Genomic DNA, 20330 nt, shown 5'->3' with positions numbered 1-20330 from the left:
CCTGGCAGGTGAAGGAAATAAATGGCAAAGAGAAAAGTAATCGCTTACCACTCCTGTGACAGAACCATTGTCAAGGGCAAGAGAAAGATGTCGCAACTGATGACTGTGGAAAATGCATATGTTTTCTCGTTTGACAGTTACATCAAAAAGGCCTGAAAAGCATATTTTAAAATGTTGATAAGCCATTTGTTTTTATCATTAAACCTTTTTTTCTTTAGTTAATGTGCCAGGCTGTTCCACACACCTGTCGGTTGTCATGGATCGCTCTAAAGTAAATGTTTTCAATTAATTGGAAGGGAGAGATAGAGTTGAGGTTTGGCAAACAGCTGAGGGGTTGTGTTTTCTTAGCAACTGTTAGGCAAAGTTATCTTCACTGAAAACTACCAATCTGCAGCGGGGGAGGTGGTGGGAGTCATGGGGAAGAGAAATGCCAAAAAAACAGGTCTGAACTCCCATCCTTACCATCTAAGAACGGGTGGAAGATTCTGAAGAGGATTTCATCCTTAACTACGTTTATTGAGTGACTGTTGGGTGCCAAAAATAAAATCAAGTATGAGAGTAAAAATGAAATAGTAGTAACAGAGTCAAGCTTCTCAGAATCAGAATTCCCTGCCCCACTAATAATAATAATAATGTTGGCATTTATTAAGCGCTTACTATGTGCAAAGCACTGTTCTAAGCGCTGGGGAGTTACAAGGTGATCAGGTTGTCCCACGTGGGGTTTACAGTCTTAATCCCCATTTTACAAATGAGGTATCTGAGGCCCAGAGAAGTTAAGTGACTTGCCCAAAGTCACACAGCTGACAAGTGGCAGAGCTGGGATTTGAGCCCATGACCTCTGACTCCAAAGCCTGTGCTCTTTCCATTGAGCCATGCAGTACTACTGAAGCCGGTCAAAATGGTGCAGGATTCCTTAGCCATACATTGTAGAACCACTTGGCTTCCAGGTTGGTCAATGGATTAGGCAGAGGATAGCATAAATACACAAGCACAAGCAGGATTTCCAATATAAATGAAAACAATTTTTTCATGCATCTGAGCCTACTTTTCCAAAGGTGCAATAACTAATTGGGCAAACTCTCACTGATCTGATCAGGGTGCCGTGACAATCACACAATTCCCAGGAACAATTCTTCCAAATCTTTTTTTTAATGGTATTTATTAAGTACTTACTATGTGTCAGGTACTGTTCTAAGCCCTGGAGTACATACAAGATAATCAGGTTGGACACAGTCCATGATCCACATGGGGTTTACGGTCTTAATCCCCATTTTACAGATGAGGTAATTGAGACATAGAGCAGTGAAATGACTTGTCCAGGGTCATACAGCAGATAAGTGGTGGAGCCGAAACTAGAACCCAGGTCCTTCTGATGCCTTTAGACCCCTGCTTTATCCATTAGGCCACACTGCATCTGCCAGAGGGAAGAGTGGCCATCTGTTGACTGCACTGACTTCCCCATACAACTGTCCTTGTCTATATATGCCTGCCATTTTCTGACTCTAGTCTAAGTTGCAAGAAGGACAACTGCTTACTTTTTGGTTCCTGTTCTTATCTTTTTGTCTTGTTATGTTTCTTGTTTTTAGCTTTTTCTTTGGTTTTAACGAGAAGAGTCTCCTGACCGTTACTAAGCTACTTTGAGAATGGTACCCCGCAAGGGCATGGTAATGTCAGCCGCCACAGAAGTCTCAGAGATTTTCTGTCTCATGGTTTATGATCACAAACTACACCCATTCTCCCTGGCAGTAGTATGGGTTACTGGGCCTAGAGGGACCAGGTGAGAAAATGAGGATCATCACCACCCCTGCAATGACAACTCAAGCATATATCCTGCTGGAGGAAAGGCATACCTTTCCCTGCTTAGCCTTTGGAGTCTCAGGAATGCTCACCCCAAATGGCAAGAGGCCAGAAATGGTACACTTCTGTAGTTTCATGGATACAATGTGCAGCTGTGTAAGGGACTCTCAGTGTGACACTAACTCTAACAAAAACAATCTCCCTCTCAGCATACTTATCATCAAACCAAAAAACTCTACAATGTATGATAAAATACCTGGTATTTGTAGAACATTTTTTCCAAAATGCTGTCATATCGATTATCTTATTTCATCCTCGTAACATTCCTATGAGTTAGCAATAGACAGGTATTCCTGTAGACTGTAAGCTCTTTGTGGACAGGGAACATGCCCAACAACTCTGTTGTATTGTATTTTCCCAAGCGGTGATTGATTTATTGATTACCAGCCCCACTGTAAAAGATGACACAATTGAGGCCCTAAAAATTCAATGATTTGCCCATCCACTAGGCTCTGGGACTAGGCTGGGTTGCCCCAAGAAAATGTTGAAAAGATGTTCATGAGACATTAAGCTGAGTGATAGGAAATAATACTGGATGATTACCAGGTTCTCTGCCTTAAGAACTATTCTGTTCCAAGAATAATTGGAATTATGCTGTAGAAAGCTGTTCACATTACCCTGGACTACCCATTTGGGTCTGCACAGTGCTGCCATTTGGTTTGATTGAGAGCCTTTTAGAGAATGCCTTAATTCTGTGTTAGCACTTCACCAGATAGGAAATGCTGAATATAACCCTTCACTTATAATTGTGGTATTTATTATTATGAATGATAATAATAGTAATTGTTAAGCACTTACTATGTGCAAAGTAAAGTGCTGTAGTAGATAAGAGATAATCAGGTCCTACATGGGGCTCACAGTCTAAGGAGGAGAGAGAACAGGTACTGAATCCCCATTTTGCAAATGAGGGAACTAAAGCACAGAGAAGTTAAATGACTTCCCCAAAGTCACACAGCAGACAAGTAGCAGAGGCAAGATTAGAGTACAGGCCCTGTGACTCCTGGGCCTGTATTTTTGCACTAGGTCACGCTACTTTCCCTTCATTAGATTAGGATTCATGCTTTTTTTTAAAGCAAATCCCTCACCCCATTGAAAATCAGCACGAAAGAAGAGATCATGTGAGAGGAGAGACAGGCAAGGACCATATTGCTTCAGTGGGGGAGACTGTTTTGAGTAGGGGTGGAGATGGAATGTCCCAGGTTAGTAATTCTATGGAGGAACTGTTCTCTGAGGATTTGGGAAGCAGCGTGGCTCAGTGGAAAGAGCACGGGCTTTGGAGTCAGAGGTCATGGGTTCAAATCCCAGCTCCATCAATTGTCAGCTGTGTGACTATGGACAAGTCACTTAACTTCTCTGTGTCTCAGTTGCCTCATCTGTAAAATGGGGATTAAGACTGTGAGCCCCACGCGTGGGACAACCTGATCACCTTGTAACCTCTACAGTGCTTAGAATAGTGCTTTGCACATAGTAAGCACTTAATACATGCCATCATCATCATCATTTGGGGGCAGTGCTGCCAGCGAAAGCTCCCAAAGGAGTGCACCTGGGTACAGAGCTTGTTTTTCCAGATCCAGATTCAGAATTGCTCCCATGCCAGGGGGCAGTTGTTTCAGGAAGGGGTGGGAAGAGGAGATCTCAGAGGATTAGTTACCCCAGAGCCTGTCCTAAAGTTGGGGCGAAGCTGTCTCCAGAAGAAAAACTTGGCACAGGCTGAGAAGAGGTGGGGCAGATCATGACAGGCCAGCTGCCAAGAGGAGCGATTGTCAGGTGGTGGAGACAACCAGAACCCTGGGTTATGACACAGAGTTGCTCTTCTCTTCCTTTTGCAAAAAACGGAAAGACTCCCAGGCCTCCACTTCCAACAGTCCATCCCCATTCCTGAGGGGAACAGCAGGATGGATAATGACTGGGTAGACCCTCCTGGACAAGCAAAGGCCTTTTCCAAAGTAAAACTGCAAGGATGTTGGCTAAGTCATGTGGTCTCCTTCCAGCAGCACACAATGCCGTGTGCAGGGCCCAATTTAGCACTTCCAGCTGTGGGCAGAGCACAGCACTAGGCCACTGTGGGTCACATGGAAGTAGCAAAATATGTGATCGCTACTTTCAAGGAGTTACAATCCTCACAACACAATACATCTTAACAAACAGTTTACCAAATGGATCTGTCTTTTCCCCGAGGGCATCCACGGTGCCATCTGGATGGAGACGGATGAAGCCTCCAGTGAGCTTGCTGTAAAACTGAAGAATGTTGCCTTCCTTCAGCTTCCAGCCCTCAGCAGCCCACTGAGTTAGAAAAGGAAATAGCAACATTAGTTTGCAAAAAGGATGAGTCAGTAGAGGGTGTGCAGTTTCGGTTTTGTTTTAAAGACTTTTCACACTCGATTTAAATATTATTTTTGTTCATTAAAAGCAAAGAGCTAAGTATTTACAGTTTCTTTTCTTTTGCGTTCCAACTCTTGCCCTGTGGAGATAAAGGAAATAGAGGACCATTAATTTCAGCGGCAATGTGGCTTTCTTTGATCACAGCAGTAATGATGAATTCTCCCAGACATTTGAGTACAAGGCACTTACTCAAAGGGAGGGAGCCATTATCAGTGGGGTACAGTTTTCGTACAATTTTCCCATCATCCTCTCCTTGATCCAACCACCTTTGAAGAGAAAAAAAGGATCAGTTATGCTCAGCAGGCATATTTATCTGTTTCTGGTCCTTGCCTTCTCATATTGGAAGTGAGAAGTGGGAAGGGTGGAGGAAAGGGTGGAGAGGAGAAAAAGGGAGATAGAGGCGGTGGAAGAGAGAGAGAAGAAAAAATGGAGAGAAGGAGAGGTAGGGGGAAGAGGGGAGGAAATGGTGGAGAAGAAGGAAGAGTCAGAGGGTTCTGGTGCTCAGTAAATACTATACTACAACCTCCACCAGGAAGGGCAGAAGGGAGAAGAGGAGGGAGAGAAAGAAGTCAGGGCTGAGTAGGTGTAGAGCTATGTTGCTCCCTACTTTGATGGCTACCAAAGGAGAAATTTCCATTTGCATAGCTCAATTCAATGCCCACAGTTTCAATTCTGGAAAGACTTTAGTCAAATTGATACTGAAGAGTTTCTGTGCCCACAGTGCAGTTTCAACACAGGCAACATAAATTAACAAGTGAAGTGACCAGGGTTTAAAGGGAATCGAATGAAGCCTAAATGAGAAGCAGCGTGGCTCAGTGGAAACAGCAAGGGCTTTGGAGTCAGAAGTCATGGGTTCGAATCCCGGCTCCACCACATGTCTGCTGGGTGACATTGGGCAAGTCACTTAACGTCTCTGAGACTCATTCATTCATTCATTCAATCGTATTTATTGAGCGCTTACTGTGTGCAGAGCACTGTACTAAGCACTTGGGAAGTACAAGGCAGTTACCTCATCTGTAAAATGTGGATTAAGACTATGAGCCCTACATGGGACAACCTGATCACTTTGTATCCCCCCAGAGCTTAGAACAGTGCTTTGCACATAGTAAGCGCTCAACAAATGCCATTATTATTATTATTAAATGAAAATCAGATAATAAACCCAAAAGACATTCTGTTCTTTTCTAGGATACTTTTGGTAGGATTTTAAAAATCTGTGTGGGACTCCTGAGTATCTAAGCTGGAGTCATACTCTTCTGTGATAAGGGAGCCGTAGGAGGGAGTGGGCATGGGTAAATATGCTTGGGGACCAGGCAAATTTCCTAGGATGGTGAAAGTAATTCTGGGCCTCAAGATTGTTTAGGCCTGTCTGCAAAGTTGTTTCTATACATACTGAGCTTTGTGAAGAATCTATGGTCTTTTACACAACTTGTCACATGTGGAGAGCTACTTGCACAGCTGAACTAAAAGAGGATGAAAACGTTTCCCAAGGGCCTCTGTTCTCCACAACTGCAAGGATGGAAGGAGATAGGGATGATTTGGCATACCAGGCAACTCCCTTGGAAGGGCCCACTGGTAAACTTCCAGTTGCCCAGACAGGATTTTCCACCGGCACTGATGGAGGTGGCCCTTTGAAACTGCAGCCCCGGGTCTCTGAGGTCTCGTGGGGCCATGTCGGAGGAAATAAAAAATTTAACAAGAGCCCAAATCGTTCCTGAACATTAAGGCTCAGCTCTAAATGAGAGACTTTGATTTACCTTCTGAAATAAAAAAAGAATCATGCTTCCTAGATATAAAATAGATCCAGATCTCTATGAGAATTTAATGAGAAAGTCTGCAAATGTTACAAGTGTTTCTTTCTCAGAAAGGAATCTCACAAAATTAAAGGTGCTCTTAAAAATGATTCAAATAAGGGGCCTCAGACCAGAAGTAGCAAAGTAGGATCAATCTGTTTCAAAAACACTTGGATCCACTACAAAGTGTGTTCTCAATCTGCACTGTAAGCTCCTTGCAGATATGCAATGTGTCCTTTTGTTACTCAGTCCTTCCCAAGAGCCTAGTACAGTGCACCGCACCAAGTGGGCGCTCAATAAATGCTTCCGTTACTTCATTTTGGCTGGAATGTTGTTATGGAATCATAACATTGTTATGAGCCTGTCAGGTGTGTTAAGTGTTTGGAAGAAATGGCAAATATGTATATATACACGGCATCAGGAAGGGTGCACATAAGAACATGGACTTTCCTTTCTATAAGATTGTGCAGCAACACAACCTGCACAGTATAGGAGATCTGCATGTGTGTGAAGCAGAGTGGGCCCATGGAAAGAGCCTTAGGAGTCAGAGGTCATGGGTTCTAATTCCGACTCTTCCACATATCTGCTGTGTAACCTTGGGCAAGTCACATAACTTCTCTGAACCTCAGTTACCTCACCTGTAAAATGGGTATTAAGACTGTGAGCCCCACATGGGACAACCTGATCACCTTGTATCCCCCCAGTGCTTAGAACAGTGCTTTGCACATAGTAAGCGCTTAACAAATGCCATCATTATTATTATTATTACATGAACTGGGTGCTGGCCAATGCATTGTGAATGCGCACACACACACACACACACACACACACAAACACACACACGCACCTGTGACACAAGAAGGTGTAGTCAAGGTCTGCAATAGGATCTTTGATCACAACTTCATCTAGGAACCAACCATTTCCTAAAAAATGGGAACAGAAGAATTGAAAACAATCTATTAAGCTTAAAGTCACCTTTAGAATTAATTGAAGGCTGCCAAAGGGGCTTGTCTGGGAGTGGGCCAGGAGCATTCTGGGATGAGGGACTTCTGTGAGCAGCTGAGTAGACACCCATCATTCCAGGGCCTCTGTGGGTAGTTGCGGTGGGAGTAAATAAAAGATACCTTCTCGGGTTGCCCCTCTCCAGGAGACTTCCCTGTTCAACTGGATCCCTAGTCGGGAGGGTGAGGGGAGAGGAGAGATTGGAATTTCCCATACGTGATCTCTGAACCAGTACCCTAGCCCCCTAAATCAGAGGACCCAAGGCTGAACTCCAAGTCCCAGCACTCTTGGTTTTTCCCTAAGCTGCCATGGAATTCGGGGGCTCCATCCGCGATCCTTCCTGCCCACATTCACTGCTTGAAAGGTGCGAGGGAGCATAAATTACACCCAACCTGGTCCTGGTGATTGAACCAGGTAGGAGGGCGAAAGAAGACTGCTCTATCTTCTCCAGCCTGCAAGGTGCATTACAGCACTCTCAACATGAGACTCAAGCTCATTAAATTTATTTAACTTGCATCTAATTCATGCCATCAATTCATCAGTCTCCCGCTCAAGGATGTTAACAGCATGGCAGCACACTCTCAGGAGCTGGGGATGGAAAGCCAGCACCCTATCTAACCCTGATCTTACTCTTTTGGAAGCAGCCTAGGGGGAAATTGCTTCCTGGGCAGTAGCTACTTTCTATGTCATCCACTCTGGTCCCTCCCAACCCTGCTGGTCACCCCACTTTGGAGAGAGATCACCCAGAGTTGGGTCAGTGATGACCATCCTGGCAGCAGAATCATTGGCATCACACACAAAACTAGCTGCCAATCCTCCAGGAACCTGATCATGAGACCAGGGCACAGATGCTCAGTTAAATCCTTCTCCAGGCCATTTACTGGGGAGCATGGAGGGGATACACTTTTCCCCATCCCTTGACTTCCTTCTATATAAAGAGGCATTGCATAATGAAGCTCTCTACGCAAGCAACTGACACAAATTTCATATTTAAAGCTGGTTTGGAGAGAGTCAGGTTAATCAAAGTATTTGGGGGTTGGTTGGGCCCTCGAGATCACTGGAAAGTCTATTAATGACTTAGAACAAACTGTTCATTTCTAAATTTTCTGAATGTTACAACTCTGCTACTGCCAATCATTGAAAGCGATGGGATTAAAACCCAGAATTTTGTTCTCTCCATCAGAGCTTTTTACTCATTCTTTCCTGTTCATCAACATAGATATGTGTTCCCAAACCTCAGCATTTACTTCTCTTTAATCCTCAGTGGTTGTAATTTAATTGGGTTTGCTTAAAAATAAAAGACTTTTTTTAAAGTAGACTAATCATGAATCCAGCCAGGGTAGACTAAAGAAGAAGACACAAATGACCTTTTAATAAGGTCCCTTCCAGCCCTATGATTCTGTTATTCTATGACAGCAGAGTTGCCCAATGGGCACAAGAACACAAGACTGGGACTGTGTCTGATCTGATTTTATTGTAACGACCCCACCAAAATTTTTGACACATGGTAAGCACTTAAATGTCTCGATTATTCTTATTATTATCATGATTATTGTGACAAGATGGTATAGGGGGTTTCAGTGAACTTGCAATTGCAGGGCACTTGTCAGCAGGAAGAATTACACCGGTCTGTGCTATACTTAAAAAACATACAGAAGGATTCTCAGAGAGAAACAACTGCTTTCCACCTGGAGAGTTTATAGGGACATGATTGTCTCTCAAAGATGAACTAGAAAGAGACAGTGTAAATCTCTGTTAGAGTTCAAAAGCCCTAAAGCTAGCAGTTCAATCATTAACTACCCCAAAGGCTTATACAGCCAGCAATGCTATCAAGTGTAAGAGAACAGATTTTGCAGTACTAATCTTGGGCGGCTGCAGAGGATCAGATTGATCATTCTACTACTTGAGGAAGGTGAACCCTGCTTTATGAGGTACTCTGTTATCAACAGCATCAATCAATAGCAAATGTCTAGTTGGGAGGAAGTATCTTTTAAGAGTGGAACACAAGCCAAACGGCTGCCTTTCTGTGTGCTTCCAGGATCGGGCCTAAGTCATTTGGAAAATTAAGGCTCGTGCATTTATCCATATCAAACTTCAAGTCTACAAATGTTCATGTAATGAAAAAATCTCGTCGCTCTTATATTCCCATTTTGATAACTCAGCTCCAGAGAGATGAGTGAAATACTCAATCCCTTGCAGAGGAGGGAAAAGGACTATGTTGCAATTTTTCAAGGCAAATTGATCAGGAGGTGTGATGATTTATCATGGCCAGTGTTTCCAGCCTCTCTCTTTTACATAATTTTTAGGATAATGTGGCTATTTTGAAATGTAATGGGATCAAAAGGAGATTCTTTTGCCTTTCGGTTTTACAACACTGGGCATAAATAGTTTAAAAACTCTCAGCGCCTGACATAAAAACATTAGAAATTGAGGCAGTCAGGATTTGACTGTTCTTTGAGGGCAGTTCTCACCTGAGCCAAGTCCATCATGGGCGATAACCAGCTTATACAAATACCCAAGGTGTACAGCTTCGAGGGAGAAGATGTCTGTCTACAAACAATCAGTAAGAGTGCAGTTAGATCAGGAGACATTCCAGCTTCCCACCTACACTACAAAGGAAGATAATGTCAAAATCAGGAGGACAAATTGGTTGAGCAAACACAATTCTGCCTGGGTTAAAAAAAGATGCACAAAACTGGAATATACATCTGCAAAAGTGCAACCATCCCTCTTCAATTTTTTGCTCTCTCTCTCATTTATTTTGTCTACGGAGAATAAATGAGGATACAAATTTTGGGGCTAAAATGAATTTTAACCGTGATGTGAAGGCACCCTATCAATCAGTGTTATGTACTGAGCACTTACTATGTGCAGAGCACTGTACTATGTGCTTGGGAAGGTACAATACAATAGAATTAGTAGATTTGATCCCTGCCAATAAGGACCTTAGAGTGTACAGGAGGAGAAAGACATTAAAATAGATAAGAGATAGGGGGAAATGATAGATTAATACGTGTAATAGTAAGGTAATAGGGGGAATAGTGGAGTGCTAGGAGGAATAGTAGAGGGGAATGTGTGTGAGTTTTTATTCAACTAGTTCGTGCAACTCCAAGCAATGTCATGCCTGGGTCAGTCCAGTGTTTCTACCAGACCAGCAGACTGACTTCGATGATGGCTGACATGGGGGCAACCATCTCAGGGCTCCTCTCCTTGACACCCACTGGACATCAGTTTGAGGATTACCCTAGAACAATAACCATCCAGGGCAGACCAGGAAATTCAGGCAGTGGTGCCATCAATTCAATAATGGTGTCACTTTAATCTAGATCTCTTTGTTCACAATAATCCACCCAGACAAGTCTGCGTTTTTGTGTTTGATTCATTCATGGTGCTGAAAAATGTAGGCATCTTGGAAACTTTGAGGTAAAAATGTATGCTGCCTGGGAATGAGCAGCTGGAATTTCTTATTTCCAGAGCATTTCTGAAACAAGCAAACTTTTGAACTGTCACTTTTCAAAGAGAGTGTCCAACTGAGAGCTCACCTCTTCCAGGAGGTCTTCCCAGACTGAGCCCCCTTTTTCCTCTCCCCCTCCCTATACCTCCTTCCCCTCCCCACAGTACCTGTATATATGTTTATACAGATTTATTACTCTATTTATTTTACTTGTACATATTTACTATTCTTTTTATTTTGTCAATAATGTGCATCTAGCTTTACCTGTATTTTTTCTGATGACTTGACACCTGATCACGTTTTGTTTTTTTTTGTCTGTCTCCCCCTTCTAGACTGTGAGCCCATTGTTGAGTAGGGACTGTCTCTACATGCTGCCAACTTGTACTTCCCAAGCGCTTAGTACAGTGCTCTGCACACATTAAGCGCTCAATAAATATGATTGAATGAATGAATGTCTGCTATGTGACCTTGGGCAAGTCACTTAACTTCTCAGGTACCTCATCTGTGAAAGGGGGATTAAGATTGTGAGTACCAAGTGGGGCAGAGACTGTATCCAAACCCGATTTGCTTGTAACTGCCCCTGTGCTTAGAACAGTGCCTACCACATAGTAAGCGCTTAGCAAATACCACAATCATTATTAGTAGTAGTATTATTATTAAATGTAACAGAGTTGGTAGACACATTCCCAGGCCATAATGAGGATTAGGGAATGTTTGTTAAACACATAAATCAAAACACACTTTTTAGGCTACAGAAGTGCTGATCTACCTTAAAGGCAATATTCCACTGTCTACGAGCTGGTGCTTTACTTTCAGAAATTCCTAAACTCAAAAGTCAAACATAGCACTGCAGAAACAGGAATGGGAGTCATTTACTCTGGGTCCTTAATCAGATTACTATCAAATGCTCGCTTTATGAGCTTGGAGTGGATTTCATGGATTTGGAGTAATATTTTTTCATAGATTTGCAACCCACTTGAGCTACTGTTTCTAAAACTGGGTTTCTTCCTATTTCCACCACCGTTAAGAACTTTGACTGTAAACAAACTGTGGTTCTATGGCTGCAATAGAATAATAAGCTATGTTCTCATTTTAGTCTTCTCGATGAGTACTCAAGCATAGAAAGAGCCTGTTGAAATTGGTTCAAGCTCTTTTCAAGGAGAGAGACCAAAAGGGAAAGCGTGAAAGAGCCATATTGAGACAGAAAAACATAAGATGACAAAGAAATTCTCTTTACTGAGTCTCCAGCAGAGGCATCAAAGATGTTTGGAGAAACAATGTAATTGCTCCTCATCTCAGACCTATTATCCTGGTGAAGAATGAACTGTTTTACATCCTTAATTTTCTCTCTCATAATCCATCAGGGACCTCTTGAGACTCCTAACTTTTTCCTTTGGTAACAAACTATGGGAACCGCCAGCCACAAATTTATCCAAACTCTTCTTGATCCCGTTGATACTTTCTGCCTCTGTCATAATAAATCCAACACATTCACCACCTTCTACGTAAAGTACAACTTATCATTTGTTTTGAGCCTACCACCTTTACATTTCAATGGCAACCCATCATCCATGCGCTCAGTACAGTGCTCTGCACACAGTAAGTGCTCAATAAGTATGACTGAATGAATCTCAGTGCTGAGGTGAACAATTCTGAGTTCATTCTGCCCACTCTCTTGATGACCTTGTATGCTTCATTTGAGTCCCCTCTAAACCTCCCCCTTTCCACAGTGAAGAGTCCTCGTATCCTCAGTCTGGCTTTATAGAAGCTGCTCTAGCGCCCTACTACTGAGAATTTCCCAGCTCTTAATGTATCCTTCACACATAGCATCCCAGGACTGGCATTCTGGGGCTTTATTTGGTGGTAAAACTTGGCTCTTTATTGTGTTATCTATTCCCTTCCTGCTGTAGTTGCCTGTAAAATGAATATATTTGAGTCCAGGGAAAGAGTGTTGAAGAATAAAATGAAAAGGACATTAAAATATGTATTTTTCCCTGGCCTTAAAGTCTGATCAGGCAACGGAAATTAAAGTCTAATGAATTTTGCTGTTTGCTAACTGGAGATTGCTCAGTTCTCCTAAAATGCTTGGGTTGCATTCTTGCAAAACTTCAGTTAGGGAAAACTCACTCTGCAGTGCTCTCCTGTTTTAACACAAACAGTAACCTTGGGAACATGGCACGCTGGGTCCAAATAGGCTCACGTTGTCAGAAGAACATTCCATAATTCCCTAATCATGTCCTAACCAGAATGCGTATTTTTTAAAAAAACTCATTATGACAGAACTGAATACATTATTAAATGAAGAACTTATGTTGGTACATGAATAACCCACTGCATTCTATATTCAACATTGCCATGCACAATGACCTTCTCTGATCCGTCGGTAGGCCTACCATCAGCCTCGATAATCTGTAAGTAGTGAAAGCACCAAGCTAAAATAAAGTTCTCTTGTTCACTCACTTGTCCTTTCAGAAATGCCTTGGGACTCTTTGATCGAAACAGCTTCCTGGATCCTGTATCTCCCTTTTCTCCATAGATGGAAATGAAGACACTGGCTTCTGTCCCAGCATTCCACAGTTCACCTGTCGTCACGAGCACTTCATACCTAGTCACTATCGATGAAAGAAAACTGCTTAATATTAAATCGCTCCTAAGTGTTCATAACTCAGCTGCCACCAAAAGAAACTAAGTGCGATTGAGTGGAGGAAGGTTGGTAGATGATTAGGATTTTGCAGGAACTTGTATTCAGTAGTAAAATGCATTGAGCTAAAACCTCATTTTGATCGTGGGCTTATTTTCCCTGGGTTGTCACAATGGTCATATTAATTGGGGAGGAACCAAAATGTCTTTTGCTTTAGTCCTTCAAGACCATTCAGAATAATTGCAAACTGAAAACTGAAGACAAATTAAATCTACAAATCACTGTCCAACTCTGGCATGTATCTTACCAGAGAATTATAGATGTATACATATAAACACATATACATATATCATCCATTTATTAACCATCAATAGGAGCATTTGCCTCTATCTTCTGTCTGCCAGCAAGGTATTACTCTCCTTAAGGATGATGGCTCATAGTCAGAGTCAGTCAAATGGCTCATAGTCTAAAACATTGCGTCCCCTCTATTTATTTATTGAGAATCAGCATAGCTTAGTGGAAAGAGCACGGGCTTGGGAGTCAGAGAACGTGGGTTCTAATCCCACTCCACCACTTGTCTGCTGTGTGACCTTGGGCAAGCTGCTTAACTTCTCTGTGCCTCAGTTGCCTCATCTGTAAAATGGGGATTAAGACTGTGAGCCCCACTGGGACAACCTGATTACCTTTTGTCCCCCAGTGCTTAAAACAGTGCTTGGCACATAGTAAGCACTTAACAGATACCATAATTATTATTATTATTTAAAATACATTACTATTGCAATGTGCATAAGAATAGTGCATTAGTATTATGTCATTCCCATCTAAAGGGACACTTCTTTCATTGGAGCATACATTTTGGAAAGGAATAACTAGGAAAGGTAAATCAGTTTTGGTGGCTTTGTAATATATTCATACATGAACCCCAGGATGTCTATAGTCTAAACTGAAATAGATGATGGTGATTTAATTTAAATTGCACTCTCATGTTGAGTAACATATAAACACTTGTCTTTGCTCCCAGTCTTCTTAGTCTAACCTTGTGGTAACTAATACTACATGTATTAACTAGTAATTTAATGCTGTAATATGAAAGACCATTTCCAAGTGGACACTGCAATAATACTTGTAAAGGAAAAGGTTATAATTTTGCTTCTTCTGGTCTTAAATGACAAATACCCTTGATGTATCCAAGGAGAAGTACTAATATGAAAAAGGTTGTCAAAAAGGGACTTCTCATTACTCTTTGCTATCTATTCATTCTTTCCCATTCCTAATCTCCAACAGTTAGTTTCACTCTTCCAAATCCCCAATTATCCATGGCATCCAGGCCTCCCATCTTCAAACTCTCCCATTTTTCCCAGGAGTCTCTCAAGAGGAGATCTCCTGCCTTCTCTCAAAATCCACCTCCTCCCCCTGCACATCTTACTCCATCCCTTCACACCTCATCAAAGCACTTGTCCTGTCCCTTCTTCCCTCCCTTCTGACCACCATCTTCAACTGTTCGCTCTCCAATGGAATCTTCCCCACTGCTTTCAGACATGCTCGTGTCTTCCCTATCCTTAAAAAAACCCACCCCTGAAACAACAGCTCAATCAATTTATCACTCCTACCATTTCTCTCCAAACTCCTGGAGTGAATTGTCTACATCCACTGCCTCAAGTTCTTCTCCTCTAACTCTCTCCTTGGTCCCCTTCAATCTGGCTTCCGTCTCCTTCATGCCACAGAAACTGCCATCTCAAAGGTCACAAGCGATCTTTTCCTTGCCAAATCCAGTGACCTACTCCATCTAAAAGCTTCTGGATCTCTTGCCTTTGACACTGTCAACCACTCCCTTCTCCTGAAAACATTATCCAAACTTGGCTTCACTGACATACTCCTCTCTTGGTTCTCCTCCTTTATCTCTGGTCATTCATTCTCAGTCTCTTTTGTGGGCTCCTCCTCTGCCTCCCACCCCCTAACTATAGGTGTCCTTTAAGGGTCTGTTCTAGGTCCCCTTCTATTTTCCATATACACTCACTGACATTTCAGTCCATGAAAGAACTTTAAGAACTCAAAATAGCCACATACTTGAGGCCAGACCAGGTTTTTTTGTTTTGGTTTGAAAAATGGAATTATCTGGACAAAGTGTTTAGGATTATCCCAGTTTGGATCTCCAATTGCTATGCCGGGGGATAAGAGAGCAGTCAATTCTCAGTAGTATGAACCCTAGCTGTTATGAGAAAAGCTTTTCATCTTCATAAATCTTTTAGCACTTGAGTGGTCACCCAAGATGCACTAGCCTACAGTTCACACCCACCTGCTTCTATCTCTACGTGGCTTTTTCATCGTAAGTTTGATTGACAGAGTCTGTAATCCCTCTAGACTCTGCACATAGAAAGAGCTCTGCACACAGTAAGTGCTCAATAAATTTGATAAACTGATTAGGAATAAATAATAATAATTGTGGTATTTGTTAAGCGCTTACTATGTGCCAAGCACTATTCTAAGCACTGGGGTAGATACAAGCTAATCGGGTTAGACACAGTCCCTGTGCCACACAGGACTCACAGTCTTAATCCCATTTTATAGATGAGGGAACTGAGGCACAGAGAAGTGAAGTGAGTTACCCAAGGTCACTCAGCAGATGTGTGGTGTAGCCGGGATTAGAACCCAGGTCCTTTTGACTTCAAGGTCCGGGTCTGTCTATTAGGCCATGCTGCTTCTCTAACAGAAGCCCTGATGCCCGCCAGGAGTTTGAAGAAGAAGCAGCTGGACCTCTCTCATTGTCCATAGGAAGGGATCATATATTCCTCAAGGGCAGGGTCCACAGCTTTTATTTCCGCTTCACGTTCCCACGCATTTCGTACAGTGCAATGCACAAAGTAAAATGCTCATTCAAGCGTTATTACCTGGGCTGATGGGGGTGATAGTGATGTAAGTCCCCGAGACACTGGGCTTTGAGCCTGGGAGGGAAGCCCAGTGACCATAACTGTTGTAGAAGTAAGGACAGAATGGAAGCTGAATCTTTTCTACAAGCATATATCTAATACAACTTTTTCTTCTTTGGGGTGGAGGGGAAGAGAGAGAATGAGAAGTTTAGGCTTTAAGTTTAGAGTGTCTGTTATTTTTCAATTTGTTACTTAAGAGGAAAGTATTGTGGAAATGGGATTTCTATGGGGACTTGAAAAAATGTTCTTAAAACCAAATTAGTTCTGCAAAACATCTTGGCATATTTGCCATTAGGTCAATGATTAAGTTACTACTTGCCAGTCTGTAAGCTCTTTCACAGGAGTCTTCACCTTTGCAGAGCCCTGGAGGATACATAAGGGTAGACTAGGACTAATTTAATTACTGCCTCCTCCACATTATCTGTCTAATTTAGGAAGTAGCTTACTCCTAGGCAGAATCTGATTCAGCAGCAGTAAAGTTTCACCAAGAATAGAAAACACCGGAGTTCAGAAAGTACCTGGTTCTTTGCTTCCTTTGAACCCAGTCTATTTGAGATCATTTTATCATCTCATGTCTTAGATCTGATTACTAAAATCAGTTTGGTTAAGGATAAGGTCAGGATTAGCCAGAGGCAAAGTTCGAACAAAGTGCCTTCAAAGACTACAGTCACAAAAACAGAACCAACACAAATCATCAAAACTCAGGTGATTCATATTTCTTTCAGTTACTACAATTTTGGCCATTTTTTTCCCATTTTCATTTATCCCAGAACTATGTCCTTTGAAGACTTTAGAATCTGTGCAAATGAGATAGGTCAACCTACTAACTGGAATACTTCACTGTTTCTGCATCAGACCTTCAAAAACTTATTTTGCAACCATGTAATGAGGACATTAAATTTTAGCTTAAGGATAGGAAATTGGTTCCAACAACAGGAAGGAAGAAGACAGAACAGTGCAGGTCAGTACAATTTATGCTATTATGTGGCTCTAGTAGGGATAGCAGCGATATCAACAGGACATAAAATGTTTCTCCAATGCCAATATTACTATATTGAGGTAGATGTTAAAACTTGGTTCTACTTCCAATACCTCATCAACTTATCCTGACCCTCCACAGATATCTGACCCCCAAATTTCTCAGGACCATTGATGCAGCCAATTGGGCCCACCAGGTACATACAATCAGTAGCAGAATCATGACCAAAACCTCTAGCAACAAACAATTTACTAAATGGCACCTCTTTAAGTTGCACTGTTCATTTTCCTGCATTCAGGGAGAACTTGCCCCTGGAAATTCAGATTCCACCTGAGGAGATTTCAAAAACTCACGGAGAAACCATTTTTATTAACTGAACATCTCCCATAATCAGGTCAGGAAATTGATGCTTTGGAATCATGTCTAAGCCTGCCTTGGTAGACAAAAGGTATTAAACCCCTTAAAATAATCATGATCTACCAGATGTCTAAGAAACAGTGGAGAAGACAGAATTGATCATCCTGATACAAAGCCTATAAAGGGAATACCTCAAAACATGCCCACTGCTAATGTAGAATTTATTTTTCCAAGTGATAAGAAAAGCCACTAAATCAATTGTTTGAAATCTGAGGTCCGCTTGGATTCAAAGCATTTACTTCAGCCACTGCATCAGGGGCAGTCATGCCCTTTGGAAAGAATTGGGCTCAATCCTAGACAACAGAAGTCAGAAAGCTGTGAGGAGGGAATAACCCCCTGGATTATCCATGTCCAGCCACCTTGAAAAGTAGAAAATAGTTCATAAAAAATTGGAGACCCCAAAAGACCCCAGCCAACACCAGAGCCCAGTAGGGCACTAAGAGTCCAGTGAAAGGAAAGGCACTCCCAATCCTGAATTGGTGGAGGCCGATGTGCATTTTAAATAATTGAAGGTTTGGTTAACCAAACAATATTAAACCAAATCACCTACAGGGAACACGGCCAGAGGAGAAGAGAAAGGAGAAAGGAACACAGTGAATGGAGAAAGAGAAGACAGAGGGCTTCCAGTGGAGGGGTGCATTACCTATGACCACCTGCCCTGTCCAAAACGTTATGGGGACCAAGGAGCACAGGCCTGCGAGTTAAAAGGAGCTGGGTTCTAATTCTGGCTCTATCACTTGTCTGCTGTGTGACCTTAGGCAAGTCATTTCCCTTCCTCTGTGCCAAAATTGCCTCATCTGTGAAATGGGGAGTAAGACTGTGGGCCCCACGTGGGACATGAACGGTGTCCAACCTGATCAGTTCGTATCTATCCCAGAACTTAATACAGTACCTGGCACATAGTAAGTACTTAACAAATACCATTAAAACTTTTTAAAAAATGATTTTAGGTCTCAGTGCCAGTGCCTTCAGGACAATAACCCTCTCTTCCTCCTCCCATCTCTACTCCTCCTCCCCACTCCCACCCCTCCCCAAGCCCCATGGAGCAGGGTCCTGCTTCGGCAGGTGAGCACTCCATGTTTCCTGGTGCCCTTTCTTCCCTACCTGGAAGGCCTGGTTGTCCCTGTCTTGAAACTGGAAATTCCCAACAGATTTCCCCATCTTCCTGATTCTGTGCCAGCCAGCGGTGAGCAGGGATATTGAACTGCTCCCCCGAAAACAGGTTCTGTAGTTGTATCTAGAAGAGCCACAATACTACCTGTAAGATTTATTGTCAAGATTAAAATAATCCTGTGGGTAGACATGCCATTTTTCTTCTGAAAAGGTTTTTCACAATTTTATTTGTAAATCATTTGATGGTCTTAAGAGCTAAGAAATGACTTCTTTTCTGCAAAGTCAGTGACGTTATTTACTTTTCTCTCAAATTAGCACTTTCCTGTGTGAAACATTCCGGATTTCTTTCTAAATCCTACAGGGACAAGCAGTATTTCAAAGATTAAAGCATTTGCTCTTCTCAATACCTAGGAAATGGGAAATTTAGTTGGAGTTCTGAACCAGATACAATCTCCCCAATAGAATATAAGTTCCTGGGCAGGGATCTTGTCTACTTGTATTATTATACTAAATTTTCCCGAGCACTTAGTACAGTGCTCTGAACACAGCAAATGCTCAATAAATACCATTGATTGACTGACTGATTGATAGTGTCTAGCCTAAACATGGGATGGAATTTGCAATTTGGAAATTCCAGTTAGCCCTGTTCTTGTCACTGAGCCTCTCTCTCAGTATGCTTAGTATGTGTTCTGCACATAGTAAGTGCTTAATAGATACAATTGAAAGAATGATTGAATTACCAGGAGAATAGCCTTGGAGAATGGCTTTTCATTGAGAAGATTAAGGCCTAAAATCACCAAAGAAATGGTTGTTTTTCAGCTCTTCCATGCTAGAGTTGACTGTCTACTCAGATTCTGCTGGCCAACCTTGTGAAAACACTGCCTGATCACGTTTTTCCAATCCACACAAGACTGGGCAGTTACTGATATTTGATCTAACTGTTCTACCAGGGAGAGAAAAGCTTAGGGAACAAACTACTCCAGGTTGTTTATTAGAATTAAACTCTAAAATCTGGAAACTATTCAGCTTGGTGCCTATGGTTTCCTTGACTGGGACAGGGGTGTTCATTGGCACACACATATGTGTTCGACAAAGATTTTTCCAAATTTATTCAACTCCAAGAATAAAGACGCATAGTCATCAGAATCATTTAGGCTCTGAATTTCAATTTTAATTGTTACTGATCTTTCTCATTTCTAATTCTTAGAAATTGAAAACAAATAAATTGGCCATTTACCCTTTGTCTTAGAGGTTCCGCATGCCTTCCGGGAACCACGAATCCTTTTGTCATGGCTCACAGAATAATACACTCTCCACCTAACCAACCCCAGACCGGAGATGCCAATTTTTCATTTTGATCAATCAATTATTGGCATTCATTGAACGCTTACTGTGTGCAGATCACTGTACTAAGTGTTTGAGTGAGTTTGTTGGGGGCAATAAGGGGACAGTAATTTTACGGGTAGACGGGGATTGAGAGGGGACTGGCTTCAGGGAGTTAATGGGTCAGAAAGCTTTGAAAGCTTTCAGGTCTTGTCCGAGCCCTAGCCTGAGCAAGTTGGGAGACTAGTTTACACAACTGTGGGAGGAGTCATTCCCATCGAGTGGGCCCCTATGGCCCAGGCTGACATTTCCCAGGGTCAAGTAATCATGGGGAGCTTGAGGAAGGCACTTCTCTCTGAATGGGCAAGACTGCGAGGTTACCCCATTCCACGGAAGTTTTGAAAATGAGCTGAACCTGTACTTGGAGGAATACCATTCCTGA

At 42.2% G+C, this 20330-nt stretch overlaps 1 protein-coding gene across 1 annotated transcript in view; it reads right to left on the bottom strand.

The window, feature by feature from the left end:
* RP1 (RP1 axonemal microtubule associated) overlaps positions 1-20330 on the bottom strand; it is a 143335-nt gene that overhangs the window by 102229 nt on the left and 20776 nt on the right. The window contains exons 5-12 of the mRNA XM_038766522.1: positions 18557-18689; positions 12949-13100; positions 9506-9584; positions 6880-6955; positions 4429-4505; positions 4287-4318; positions 4011-4140; positions 49-152 (exon numbers count right to left, since the gene is read on the bottom strand). Coding sequence (XP_038622450.1) covers positions 49-152; positions 4011-4140; positions 4287-4318; positions 4429-4505; positions 6880-6955; positions 9506-9584; positions 12949-13100; positions 18557-18689 — 783 coding nt within the window. The remainder of the gene's footprint in view (positions 1-48; positions 153-4010; positions 4141-4286; positions 4319-4428; positions 4506-6879; positions 6956-9505; positions 9585-12948; positions 13101-18556; positions 18690-20330) is intronic.

The sequence above is a fragment of the Tachyglossus aculeatus genome, chromosome 25 (genome assembly GCF_015852505.1).
Source record: "Tachyglossus aculeatus isolate mTacAcu1 chromosome 25, mTacAcu1.pri, whole genome shotgun sequence".
NCBI lineage: Eukaryota > Metazoa > Chordata > Mammalia > Monotremata > Tachyglossidae > Tachyglossus > Tachyglossus aculeatus.
This window is presented reverse-complemented; position numbering and strand designations above follow the sequence as displayed.